The sequence below is a fragment of the Palaemon carinicauda genome, chromosome 23 (assembly GCF_036898095.1).
Source record: "Palaemon carinicauda isolate YSFRI2023 chromosome 23, ASM3689809v2, whole genome shotgun sequence".
NCBI classification, from domain to species: domain Eukaryota; kingdom Metazoa; phylum Arthropoda; class Malacostraca; order Decapoda; family Palaemonidae; genus Palaemon; species Palaemon carinicauda.
The window spans coordinates 99,569,279-99,582,973 of NC_090747.1; the positions used below are offsets into that span (position 1 = coordinate 99,569,279).

Genomic DNA, 13,695 nt, shown 5'->3' on the forward strand with positions numbered 1-13,695 from the left:
GTTGAACTTACAAAGCTTTCACTGTAATCTCTCTCCTTCAAGTTTTCAGTTGGGTTTAGCATAAAATCCAGCTTGAAGTTGAACTTACAAAGCTTTCATTGTAATCTAAAGAAAACTTTGAGATATGAACTATAACATCTTACCTGAGGCATAAACATTATGTTTTGTTGCGGCTGCTGGGGCATGACCCCTCCGTTCTGTAAATTGGGCGGAGGTTGTCCAATAGATTGACCCTGCGTTCCTAAGTACATATTCCCCGGAAAAAGATTTGCCGGCTGCGGCTGTGGTTGATTTTGTCCGTAGAGGGCCAGGATCGAATCTTTTGTAAGTTTGTCCGAGCCTCCTTCGGGTAGTTTTTGATTGAAAAAGTTCTCTTCCTCGGTTTTGGTAGATCCCTCAGGGGCTGCTGCAGGGGAAGCACTCACTGTTTGACTTGGAGAAGGCGATGTGTTATTTGTTTGACTAGCAGGGGCGGCTAAAAACTCCCCAAATGGATCAGAATTGTCTGCACTGGTACCATTAGTAGATGGTGCATCTGTAATACAAGACATACAGTAGTGGCATATAAAGAATACTTAAACTTTTCCATTTCATAAAAGAATTATAGCAGCCTAATAAGTTTTAAGAAAATCATGATAAACTAAGAACCAAGAAAAAACATTATAAAATATTGGAGAATCCTTTTCACTTTCCCAATGTTCAAAAACAAAGCAATATCCATCATTCCTCATATTCATAAGTTATACAGTATATAAAATAAGTATGTTCTATCCTTGGTAAAATCCCAAATAAAGACGACCAAATTCCCTATTTAACCCTTTTACCCCCAGGCTATTTGGAACTTTCCAACCCTTAACACCCAGGTATTTTTTTTTCAAGCACATTTTGCAATATATATTTTTTAAATTGCTCTAACAGCCTTAATTTTCATCACAGAGAGGTCAAGTTGGTCTCATTCTTTTGAAAAATGCCTGAAGTTTTTCATAAAGTTATCAAAAATATGCAAAAAAAAATGTAAATAGCAGTTTTTTCCAAGGACGTACCAGTACGTCCACGGGGGTAAAGGGATGAGTTTTGTGAAACGTACCAGTATGTCCATTGGGGGTAAAAGGATTAATGTTGAAACAAACTAATTTCAGAGTAAGAATATTCAACTAACCTAAACCTAACAGATCCTGAGTAGCACTTGAAGAAGTGGCTGTAGAAGTGGGTTTCGGAGTAGAAGCCTTGGCTGTAGTTCCGGGGGAGGGGGAGGAGCTTTTGCTTCCTGGGGCTTTGGGAAGAGGTTTGGGTGAAACACTTGACCCTCTGGTGTTCCCTCGTGAACTGACCGGAGCTGGTAGTTCAACTGTACCACTCGTCTGAAAAGTAAAAGAAGAAGCGAACCCTCGTTTATCGCGGTAGATAGGTTCCAAACCCGGCCGCGATAGCTGAAAATTCGCGAAGTAAGGACACCATATTTACGTATTTATTTAACATGTATATTCAGACTTTTAAAACCTTCCCTTTACGTAGTACTGTTAACAAACTACCCTTTAATGTACAGAACACTTAATGCATGTACTACAGTACCCTAAACTAAAACAGGCACAAATATGAAAGGCGATTTTATATCATGCGTTTCCTAAACACGCCAAAAAGCACGATAAAAAATGACAGCCAATGTTTTGTTTACGTTTATCTCTGATCATAATGAAGAAACAAACGCATTTATACATCTGTGTATAGGTTAGTTTTTGCATCGATTATATTGATGATATGTTGATTTTGTTATTACCAATGTTTTACTTAATTTTTCTTATGACTTCCAAATAAATGAAATGAATGCCATTTATATTATGTTTTTCTTTATGACGGCGCTTGAAACGGAAACCTTCCATTCGTTTACTGTACGCTCCATCTTCGATCGTAATAAACAAACGAAGGCATTAAACGCGCATGATGAAAGTGATAAATGATGATATTAAAAGCTTTTAGTAAATATGTTATTATAAATATTATTTACCATATCTATATAAAATCCTACATACGTAGCAAAGCAGGAAAACAATTTTTTTTTTTTTTTTTTTTTTTTTTTTGCGTTTAATCAACAATAACAAACTGCCGCTAATGACCGAATGATAATTTACGATAATTCTAAACTGTTACTAAAGATGATTCTCCATTCCATATCCAAAATACTTTTCCTAACTTCAGTTATAAGTCAACTTGTACCCCCCTCAATTATGAAACCATCTAGAAAAAAAAAAAAAAAAAGTAAGAGAAAAAGCAAGTACTAGGCTGATTTTTAAAGTTGTCGAACAATTAAGTTACCGCTATAACGTTCGATGTGACATAGTACGAGATTGGAGAAAGTAAGGAAAATTGAATCATGAATGATTTTCAATATAAATGAAACTTTGTGAAGCAACAAAGACTTCATTTGTTAGTAAGATAGAGGTAAGGAATGAGAGGTAGTGAAAAGTAGCCCACAGAGAGAGAGAGAGAGAGAGGAGAGAGAGAGAGAGAGAGAGAGAGAGAGAGAGAGAGAGAGAGAGAGTTGTTTTAAATGTAATAAACAAAAAAAATATGATAGGTTATAACACATTGGTGCTCATGTAATATCAACTGTATAGATGGTTTGAATAAGTTAAGAAATGGTATAAACAATACTTCGTACGCGCATATTCTTGAGACCGGCAGCTAGACGTCAGCTAATCTGATCACAGCCAAAAGTAAAACAAAAAGAAGTCAACAATACTCTATTTTTAAAACACCCGAAATTTAAAAAAAAAATACACCCTTTCTTGATGTGCAATTAACTATTTAAAGAGTAGTAATTTTCTAGAATAAAATGATGTTTCCCCCAAAAATAGTGGTTTGCTGATGAAATCGGATGCCGTATTTAATGAAAAAAGTCCACGAAGGCGCGAATCTGCGATGGTCGAACCGCGAAGTAGCGAGGGCTCACTGTATTTATCCTTCATTCCAGAAAAAGGTCTTTGGCTTGAAAGACCATAAATTAAAATATTTTCCAACCTTAATAAATCTTATAAAAACGGAAAAGAAATTCCAGTATTTTGTAAAAGAAGAGATAAAACTGCAAGAACAAGTGAACCTAAGGTACATAATGTGACATCAAAGGTAGAAAAATAAAATTACAAATGCTATCATAGTTTGGAACATTTCCAACCTCAATAAGTCTTATAAAGAAGAAAAAGAAACTCATGTATTTGGTAAACGAGATAAAACTGGAAGAACAAGTGAACCTAAGTTACATAATGTGACATCAAAGGTAGAAAATAAAATTACATATGCTATTATAGTTTGGAACATTTCCCCTACTGGAAATTACTATATTATTCTTGCATCCCCGTAACTTCAACAATGCTTACCTTTTCTCGTCTCTTCTTCTTCAACTGTTTTTCCAACTCCAAGTCCCAAGTTGGATTAGGCATGGCTGGAGGAACCCATTCTCTGGCTATGTATTTTTTGGCCTCATATTTTGCCCGAACAAACTGCTCCAAAGCGGAGTCCATCTGAGGGCGCCTAAAACTGTCGGGCAAATTCGCTTCGTATACTGCCCGCGCTCTGCTGTTGCCCATTTGCTGAATGCACTGGAAATATTGAACTTGCTCAAAACACTTACAATGGACGACAGTTGCCTATATTTTTCTAATGTAAGCTAAAGGGACTCGCTCAAAATACTGTACGAAAAAAAAAAATCTACATTAAAATTAACCCTTTTACCCCCAGGCTATTTGGAAATTTCCAACCCTTAACCCCCAGGGGGTTATTTTTTTCTCAGCACATTTTGCAGTATATATTTTTTTAAATTGCTCTAAAAGCCTTAATTTTTGTCATAGAGAGGTCAGGTTGGTCTCATTCTCTTGGAAAATGCCTGAATTTTCCCAAAAATCATCAAAAATATGAAAAAAAAAAATTTTATAGCATTTTTTTGCAAGGACGTACCAGTACGTCCATGGGGGTAAAAGGGTTAACATGAGTAAAGTATTGAAAGTCTTACAAAACAATGTAAGAAACTAATCATGGAATTATGAAAATACTTTACTCATCGAATAGGTAATTATCCTCCGACGAAAATCAATTCAGAGCAATTATTGTACACTCATAAAAAATATAACAACACATACTGCACATTACCAACAATTACTCTGCTGAACAAGAATAATTGTTCATTAATAAAAACTTTGTGTACCACTAATATTAAGAACACATATGTAGTCAAAACATTACACTACTGAAACTGTCCGTACAATGTAATCATTCACCTTCAAGCCATACTACACTGCATCAGCTATTCGTACTATATAAAGTATGCATTACATAAAACAGATGATAGGAATAAAAATCAAATTCTGATGCGTCAAAGAAGTATACATCTAAGACCAGATGAAATCTTATATTCACATTTGCGTAGATATCACTAAAACAATTGGTTTTAAACAGAACAATGTTATACAGTATGTGTTATTTATGAAGAAACAGTACTGTACCAACCGTGTGTCACACAATCGTACATAATTCATTTTGTATATATCATGCTTGTATATCCGCTCTTCCCTCGCACTAAAAAGAACCAGAATAAACATGTCTGCGTTTCCTCTATGTAACATTGTCTGCCTTGCGAACATGAAATTTCCTGTTGCCTTGAGGTTTTGTATATAAAGGAGTGTGTTCTATAATAAATTAACTTAGTTGCTTTCATACTGCCTTTGAGTTCACAACCTTCTCTCGGCCCGTCACATTGGTGACCCTTCTCTCGGCCCGTCACAGTACCATACGTCATGAAAAACTTAGTTAAGTCTCTAATTTGTTTGCTTATGTTATTTTGCCCAGTACAAACATGATTTTGAAACTAAACCCTATTATTTACATACTTACCAGTACCTCTGAATAGAACAAGCTATTAAATAAATGAGCAAACTTGATGACCGCTGAATAAACCAAAAATAATTTTTCCAAATTCAGAGTACCTTTTCTCCTTTAAATTACCACCACAACACTTCCCAGCTGTTGAGAAGTGCTGGAAATTGTCAGGACAGAGCTGGATGGTTAACCAAAGAAAGTAAACAATGCTTCAGATTTAAGTGGACTACATCACCAAAGCTCGAGGGGCACTCAGTAGAGCGCAGACCTCCTCCCCGCCAGCTTATTTCTTAACCTTTTGCTCGAGAGAAACCTTGACTTTTGACTTTGACCTTCCAAAATTTTGTCATTCCAGCTTTTTAATAACAGTTAATCCCTAGAAGTTTCATTACGATTAAAATTGTGGCCAGGAAGCTGTTCACAAGCAGATATAGACACACAAACAGGGGTAAAACATAACCTCCTTTCAACTTTGTTGGCGGAGGCAATTATCATCTTAACAGTTGGGAGGAGGGTGGGTCACTAGTTTTATTTAGAGGTTAGCATGGAAATGATAGATTTTAGTTTAAAAATCATGTTTACCTTCATGAATTTTACTTCTGAATAGAACAAATTGATTAACCCAGCTACTAGGCAAAGGGTAAATAATACGTAAACAACTTTAACGAAACTTGAAATGATACACAAAAACAAACAAAAAACCTACATGAAGTCAATGCCTTTATTTACTCCAGCCAATGACCTAAACAAATAAAAGATGGAAAATACAACTTACGGCTACTTGTTGTGGTGTCCAAGTATCTAGATTGACGCTCTTCACTCTTGATATGTGCACCCCCAAGTTCCGATGGATCCCGGCACAACGGATGCATAAGAAAATGCCCAGGTTCCATGACGCCCATCTTGGACCTGGAAATATTAAAACACTTATATTTGCTGGAAAAAATCTCAAATTCTCTGGCATGTTGTGATGAATTTATTCAATGGGTGGTGTTTTTCATTACCTTTCAAAACATTTAACCCTTTTACCCCCAGGCTCTTTGGAAATTTCCAACCCTTAACCCCCAGGGGGTTATTTTTTTCCTAGCACATTTTGCAGTATATTTTTTTTAAATTGCTCTAACAGCCTTAATTTTTGTCATAGAGAGGTCAGGTTGGTCTCATTCTCTTGGAAAATGCCTGAATTTTCTCAAAAAATTATCAAAATTATGAAAAAAAAATTTTTATAGCATTTTTTGCAAGAACATACCGGTACGTCCATGGGGGTAAAGGGATGGGTTTTGTGAAACGTACCAGTACGTCCTTTGGGGGTAAAAGGGTTAAAAATTTAAGGCAGCTTTAAACTACACAGTATTTTAGAACTTTTATTCCAGCTGTGACCAAGTTGTGGAATGATCTTAATCAGGTAATTGAATCAGTGGAACTTGAAAATATCAAACTTGCAGCAAATGTTTTTATGTTGAACAGGGTGACATCAGACACTTTTTATAGTTCATCTATGAAAGATCTATTTTAATATTGTTACTGTTCTTAAAATTCTATTATAATTGTTTATTACTTCTCATGTAGTTTAATTCCTCCTTTCCTTTTCTCACTGGGGTATTTTTCCATGTTGGAGGCCTTGGGCTTATAGCATCCTGCTTTTACAACTAGAATTATAGCTTGACTAATAATAATAATAATAATAATAATAATAATAATAATAATAATAATATTCATAATATTCTAGTAGTAAACCCTACTTAAGGTATATTTGGTTAAATGAAATGGCTGCCTCCGCAGCATTAATTTTATACACTATTTTCTCAATAACTCAGATCTTCTTCTTTTCAGGATTACTGCGTTCTGCCAGTAATTGAGAAAAAGGCATTCTTCACGGTTGAGAAGGGTCGGGGAGTAAAATTCAAGGTAAGTCTTAGACAGTGTTTAATATATAATTCATAATTTAGGTAACAGTTTTAGTACCTAAATTGTGAATTCTATAAGAATTTTAATAGACGTTCAAGACAAAGACATCAACATAGAAGTTGTAGTACTGTACTCTACAGGACTACAAAATGCAAAGTCAGTCAGTGAAGATAAGAAAAACAAAATGAGAAATGACTTAGACAATGATTAATGCACTAAGTAACCGTACTAAATGATACAGAGTAACAAATGTACTCAAAAGACTGATAGCTTCCGTCCCAGGAATGCTGAAGGTCATATCCCAGTGTGTGTACTGCTGAATCATAGTAAGTAATCACACAGCAATGAACCACTTCATGTGAGCAACAAAACGTGTAAATTATATAGTATTCAATATCCAAATGTTTTTGGAAAACAAATCTATATTTAATCCTTTTACCCCCAAAGGACGTACTGGTACGTTTCACAAAACTCATCCCTTTACCCCCCATGGACGTACCGGTACGTCCTTGCAAAAAAATGCTATTTAAATTTTTTTTTGCATATTTTTGATAATTTTTTGAGAAACTTCAGGCATTTTCCAAGAGAATGAGACCAACGTGACCTCTCTATGACAAAAATTAAGGCTGCTAGAGCAATTAAAAAAAAAATATACTGCAAAATGTGCTTGAAAAAAAAATAACCCCTGGGGGTTAAGGGTTGGAAATTTCCAAATAGCCTGGGGGTAAAAGGGTTAAACACTTATCTCTCTTGAGAACCTTTTTCAGTCAGAAGAAAAATGATTACTGGGACAATAAAATCATTACAAATGTATAATTTATCAAGATACTATAAAGTAGTACTTTATGAACGAAAAAAAAAACTGGTTAAGTACTTATAAGAAACGAAATAGTGGGCAAATTAAAAAACATAAAAGCTAGTATGAATCCAAATTATTGAATGCTTTTAAGTACAACATAATAAATATAATCATAATTATTATCATTATTATTACATGTATTATTATTATCATTATCATTATTACTAGCTAAGCTATAACCCAAATTGAAAAAGCAAGACCCAATAAGCCCAAGGGCTCCAACAGGGAGAAATAGCCCAGTGAGGAAAGGAAATAAGGAAATAAACGATATGAGAAGTAATGAACAACTAAAATAAAATATTTGTAAAAAAGTAGCAACATTAAAACAGATATTTTGTATATAAACTATAAAAAGACTTATGTCAGCCTCTTCAACATAGGGGGTATTTGACTCCAGAAAAAGACTTATGTCAGCCTCTTCAACATATATTTGACTCCAGAAAAAGACTTATGTCAGCCTCTTCAACATATATTTGACTCCAGAAAAAGACTTATGTCAGCCTCTTCAACATATATTTGACTCCAGAAAAAGACTTATGTCAGCCTCTTCAACATATATTTGACTCCAGAAAAAGACTTATGTCAGCCTCTTCAACATATATTTGACTCCAATATGTGTAAACTAACATAGCAGAGCCATCTGCTACGTGTTAGGGGAGTGCAACCGGCTACATAAGGACACCGGTGTTAGGTTACGACAGGTAGAGTTAGATTACTTAACGATTGGTGGGGTGCAATTATCATCAAAAGGGAAGAGATTAACCAGTCCAATGGGTGGAATGAAATTAATACTTGAATATGGGGAATGACTAAGCGTGTAACCTTGAATTCCATCGAAGTTTTGCTTGACATAGGACCAAGGTTTTTATGCTCGAAAGGAGATAAGTCAAGCGATGCTTACAAAATTAATTACACTTTTCAATCTGTATGTGGCAATAAGATACAAAATTATACCCTCTCAAAGAAACATTTAAATGTAAGACTACTGACTGAATGCTGATAATGTTAGCCGTCTTTTCTTAACCCTTTTACCCCCAGGCTGTTTGGAAATTTCCAACCCTTAACCCCCAGGGGGTTATTTTTTTCCCAGCACATTTTGCAGTATATCTTTTTTAAATTGCTCTAACAGCCTTAATTTTTGTCATAGAGAGGTCAGGTTGGTCTCATTCTCTTGGAAAATGCCTGAATTTTTTCAAAAAATTATCTAAAATATGAAAAAAAAAAATTTTATAGCATTTTTTTGCAAGAACGTACCGGTACGTCCATGGGGGTAAAGGGATGAGTTTTGTGAAACGTACCAGTACGTCCTTTGGGGGTAAAAGGGTTAATGGGTGTTTAGGAAAAATTATTGACATGAGATAATTACACATTCTTATTAATCGTCATTTGATCTTTTTAATGTGTCCTTGATTTCTATTCTACATAACCTCTTGAAAGATTAAAATTGGAGGACCTGAATGCAAGTACCACAAAATGACACAGGAATTGCACAGTCTATATTTTTTACTTCGGATGTAGTGGTTAGAAAATACTAAAACCGAATAAAAGTTTAAGATTTCCTAAAATTTCTCTAGCCAGGATTCAGTTCCATCACGACATGCATTTGCGAAGGATAACTATTCAAATACCTAGCGGAATATAATGCATAACCTGCTAAAAGCCACCTGAATTTCTCAAGTGAATCGGCATTTTGTTAGCATTTGACGAAAATTACTAGGACATGAAAATAAGCTTGCGAGGTTTCTGTATCCATGTTAAGAGATCTTTGGGAAAAGGTACACCTGAAAGATTAATACTTGCCCAGAACAAAACAGCTCCTTAAAGAGTTGAGCCTCTAAGTGATAACCCACAGCCTTCAACCTATTCACATCAAAACAAACCTAGCTAGAGGTTGGTGTGGCTTGATTGGTAACGTCTCTGCCTGGTGATTGCCAGTCGGGGGTTCGAGTCCTGCTCAGACTCGTTAGTGCCATTAGTGTCTGCAACCTTACCATCCTTGTGAGCTAAGGTTGGGGGGAGCCTATAGGTCTATCTGCTGAGTCATCAGCTGCCACTGCCTGGCCCTCCCTAGTCCTAGCTTGGGTGGAGAGGAGGCTTGGGCGCTGATCATATAATATATATGGTCAGTCTTTAGGGCATTGTCCTGATTGCTAGGGCAATGTCACTGTCCCTTGCCTCTGCCATTCATGAGCGACCTTTAAACCTTTAAAGTATTGGTAAAGACTATGTAATGCTAGGGAAGGAAACCTAAGAAGATTGGTTGTCTTAGATTATGTAACACCCCCATAAACACCATTGTCTCGATTAAGACTCGGGGACACGGAGGGATGGAGCTCTCCATGCAGACTAGAATTTGATTTTCTTGATCGTGTTACATCGAGTTAGGAGGCGCACCTACAAAAAATACCTTTGCTACAGTTGAGGATTGTGGATGAGAGGAGATCCAGAAGAGATTACCCCAATAAATGTCCCCTCAAAGGTTAAAATAAGGATTTGTAAATTTTCAAAAACTTTGTTACCTATGTGAGGTGCTACAGGGAATCTTGGGCAAAACAACCACATTATTTATTTCTTATATTTTCTAGCAACAAGTTCAACGTTTTTCCTTCTTTGCCATCATTTATAATGCACAGTATGTGGAATAAAAAATCTTAAAAGTTTATACTTAAACTTTCATAACTTTATAACAGAGATTAATGTACAAAATACAATTTCTGCGGACATGAAAACTGTTACTGTTGTCCTCTAAAAAATCAAAGAACTTTCAACTATGTTTAACCCTTTTACCCCCAGGCTATTTTGGAAATTTCCAACCCTTAACCCCCAAGGGGTTATTTTTTTCCCAGCACATTTTGCAGTATATTTTTTTTAAATTGCTCTAACAGCCTTAATTTTTGTCATAGAGAGGTCATGTTGGTCTCATTCTCTTGGAAAATGACTGAATTTTCTCAAAAAATTATCAAGAATATGGAAAAAAAAAATTTATAGCATTTTTTTGCAAGGACGTACCGGTACGTCCATGGGGGTAAAGGGATGGCTTTTGTGAAACGTACCAGTACGTCCTTTGGGGGTAAAAGGGTTAACCGTTTCCTGTAAAAAAAGAGATGGATTCTAGTACAGCATCCAAAGAACCACAATTATTTGTACTATCATATAATTTGGTAAACTACTAATTAAGAAATTCAGGTAAGCAAGGCTAGGCTGAGGAATGCAGAGATACCTTTTCTCAATTGTAAATGGCATCAGTTACGTTAGAATACAGCCTATGCTTGTATGTTACATTACGTTAGAATACAGTCTATACCCGTATGTTTCAAGTCACCTTTTTTTTTGTAAACCAATTCTCTGATACCTTTAATCCTGGCTTACAAAGACTCAAATATGCCTACCAGAAATTGCCAATTGATAATTATTATTACAATACTGTAATGACAATGATGTACACGGCTGTAATTGCATGCCCTTTACGTGAGTGAAGGAAATATTTTACAGTTCTTAAAGTCAATTTGATATACTGTTCAGTATTAAGACACCTATCATCTCAGTTTTGACAGTTGGTTAGTGCTACTGCAATTTGTGTAACATTTACTAGCAAAGTAAAACTTTTGACTGGTGGGATTTTGACATTGTTAACCCTTTTACCCCCAGGCTATTTGGAAATTTCCAACCCTTAACCCGCAGGGGGTTTTATTTTTCCCAACACATTTTGCAGTATATTTTTTTTAAATTGCTCTAACAGCCTTAATTTTTGTCATAGAGAGGTCAGGTTGGTCTCATTCTCTTGGAAAATGCCTGAATTTTCTCAAAAAAATGATCAAAAATATGCAAAATAAAAAAATTTATAGCATTTTTTTGCAAGGACGTACCGGTACATCCATGGGGGTAAAGGGATGAGTTTTGTGAAACGTACCAGTACGTCCTTTGGGGGTAAAAGGGTTAAATACCAGAGTATCTTCTATGTAACAGAATTCTTCTTGTTATGTTATTACTATCTAATTCCAAGCATTTCTTTCATTACATTAGATGCTATGTTGTATGGTAAAGTTTCAGAAATTGTCTTAGGTTGCCTTAGGATATGTTTGGACATACTCTTTGTACTCCCCAAGAGAGACTAGTTCACCAAACTTTCAACTGGGCTCTACAAGGCACTAGAAGAGTTGAAAGACCCAGGCCTACACGACTGAGGACTATGAAGTAGGAGATGATATATGGCTGGGGACTATGAAGTATGAGGTAGATGATGATGAATGGAGAAGTATTGATTTAAAAGCTCAAGATATAGACGACTGGCAAAATCAACCGTGGCCCTTTACGTCAATAGGCGTAAGAGATGATGATGATGATGTTTTGACTTGAATTTTAAATATAAGTATAGTATACAGGACTGTAAGTCGGATAAGGACCCGATGCCCTAGGTTGTAATACACTGCAATTTGATTTAGCCTAATTTACATTGCAGTGGGTCAGATTGCAGGGCAGGGGAACTTCCAGCTACGCTTTAAACCTTGGGATTGATGAAGTGATTTAGGTCTTTTCTACATTTCTGACTTGTGAACTGAATGTTTTTGGTTTTCCCCACACCAAGAACGCAGTTTTCCCGGAGGTCCTCGTAATTGAGGGATATAGAGGGCAAGATATATAAGGCCTTATTAACTTTGAGTGAATTTTATAAGTTTCCACATAGTTCAATTTATGTCAACAGATTACTTGTCTTCTCCGATCATAGATAAAAGTCATTATGCCAAACTTTAGAGTAAAATTACCGATCATTGTAACCTACATTTCAGAATGTGGAATGATCTCCCTAATTGGGTAGCTAAATTGGTAGATCTTCAAAAGTATGTACGACGTCTATCCTGCAAAGGGAGCAAATATGGGCCATAGGTCTGGGAAGACAGCATCCCGAATTAAGATAACATAGGGTAATGTGTAGGTGGTTGGGTCAACGAATTTAGTACATGAAAATACTCGCCCACATGTATTGCTTGCCAACACAGAGGAGCAATAAAATGTTAAATTGCAAGTGTAGCGAACCATGGCAGAGTGAAGACCAAAAAGTGAATAACTGGAGTTAGACCATTTTACCAATATACTCAGGTTTTATTATAGTTACCGTCGGTAAATATAATTTAGGGTATATGTACGATAGCGGCCACCTTCATATATTATTATGGCAAACTTGGAATACAGTAGTGTAAGGGGGGGTCACATTAACTCCCCCTTTAGGTATGTAGGTAAGGACACGGCTTGTAGGTTAGGTTGGGGGGGAAAGTTTAGATTAGTTAATATCAATTTTTAATCGACGCACAAGGAACTGGCCGCTGATATAAAAAGGCTCCTAAAATTTTACCCATACTCGTACATACAATAAAATATGGGTGACAACGGACACGGATGGAAAAGATTCTCGTTTTCCTTGCGAGCAGCAAGTCTGCCGATCCAACGATCTATACACGTATCATAACGTGTATAACTCGGCCCGTGTGCCGTTGAGAACTACTTTGATAGAGTAGGAAAACAGCGTCACCGCTCTCGTTATGTGTGGGAAGGGGGTTAATTTCCCCAAGGGACGATTAATGACAACAAATTCTAGATTGGGTTTAGAGGAAAATGGGATTTGATATTTATTACAGACGGTGGACGGGTAAATATATACCAAATCCATTTGTTTGACTAGCCTTTATCCAAGGCTAAATTTGAAGGCCGATAACTTATCTCTATAATCACTCTATTTTACCGGAAGCAGATGATATAACAGGCCTACACTTATGTAAATAATATCGAAAAAGATAAAATAACTACGTGTAATGACATAGGCATAAATAAGACATATCCCATGGGCTGTATAATGCTTACTTTTCGCATCACAATCAACACAATACTTATTATCTTCATCTTTGAGAAGTTCTGTCAAAATACTTTGGCATTTTTCTTGAATTAGTTTATTTTTCTCTCTCTCGGACAGAGTTGACATTATTCCTGAGAAAAATCCACGGAGTCACTTAATAAATTCGTATGATTCACTCTACTGTCAACACTACACTGACTGACAACGACAA

General features: G+C 35.9%; 1 protein-coding gene across 3 annotated transcripts in view; it reads right to left on the reverse strand.

The window, feature by feature from the left end:
• Window positions 1–13,695, reverse strand: part of LOC137617301 (stromal membrane-associated protein 1) — a 33,692-nt gene extending 19,997 nt beyond the window's left edge. For 2 of the 3 annotated variants that reach the window (XM_068347304.1, XM_068347306.1), the window contains exons 1-5: window positions 13,493–13,695; window positions 5,645–5,778; window positions 3,375–3,596; window positions 1,160–1,430; window positions 144–535 (exon numbers count right to left, since the gene is read on the reverse strand). In XM_068347304.1, the coding sequence (XP_068203405.1) occupies window positions 144–535; window positions 1,160–1,430; window positions 3,375–3,596; window positions 5,645–5,778; window positions 13,493–13,610 (1,137 nt within the window). In that variant the 5' untranslated portion in view covers window positions 13,611–13,695. The remainder of the gene's footprint in view (window positions 1–143; window positions 536–1,159; window positions 1,431–3,374; window positions 3,597–5,644; window positions 5,779–13,492) is intronic. The other variant, XM_068347305.1, reaches the window with a different exon arrangement.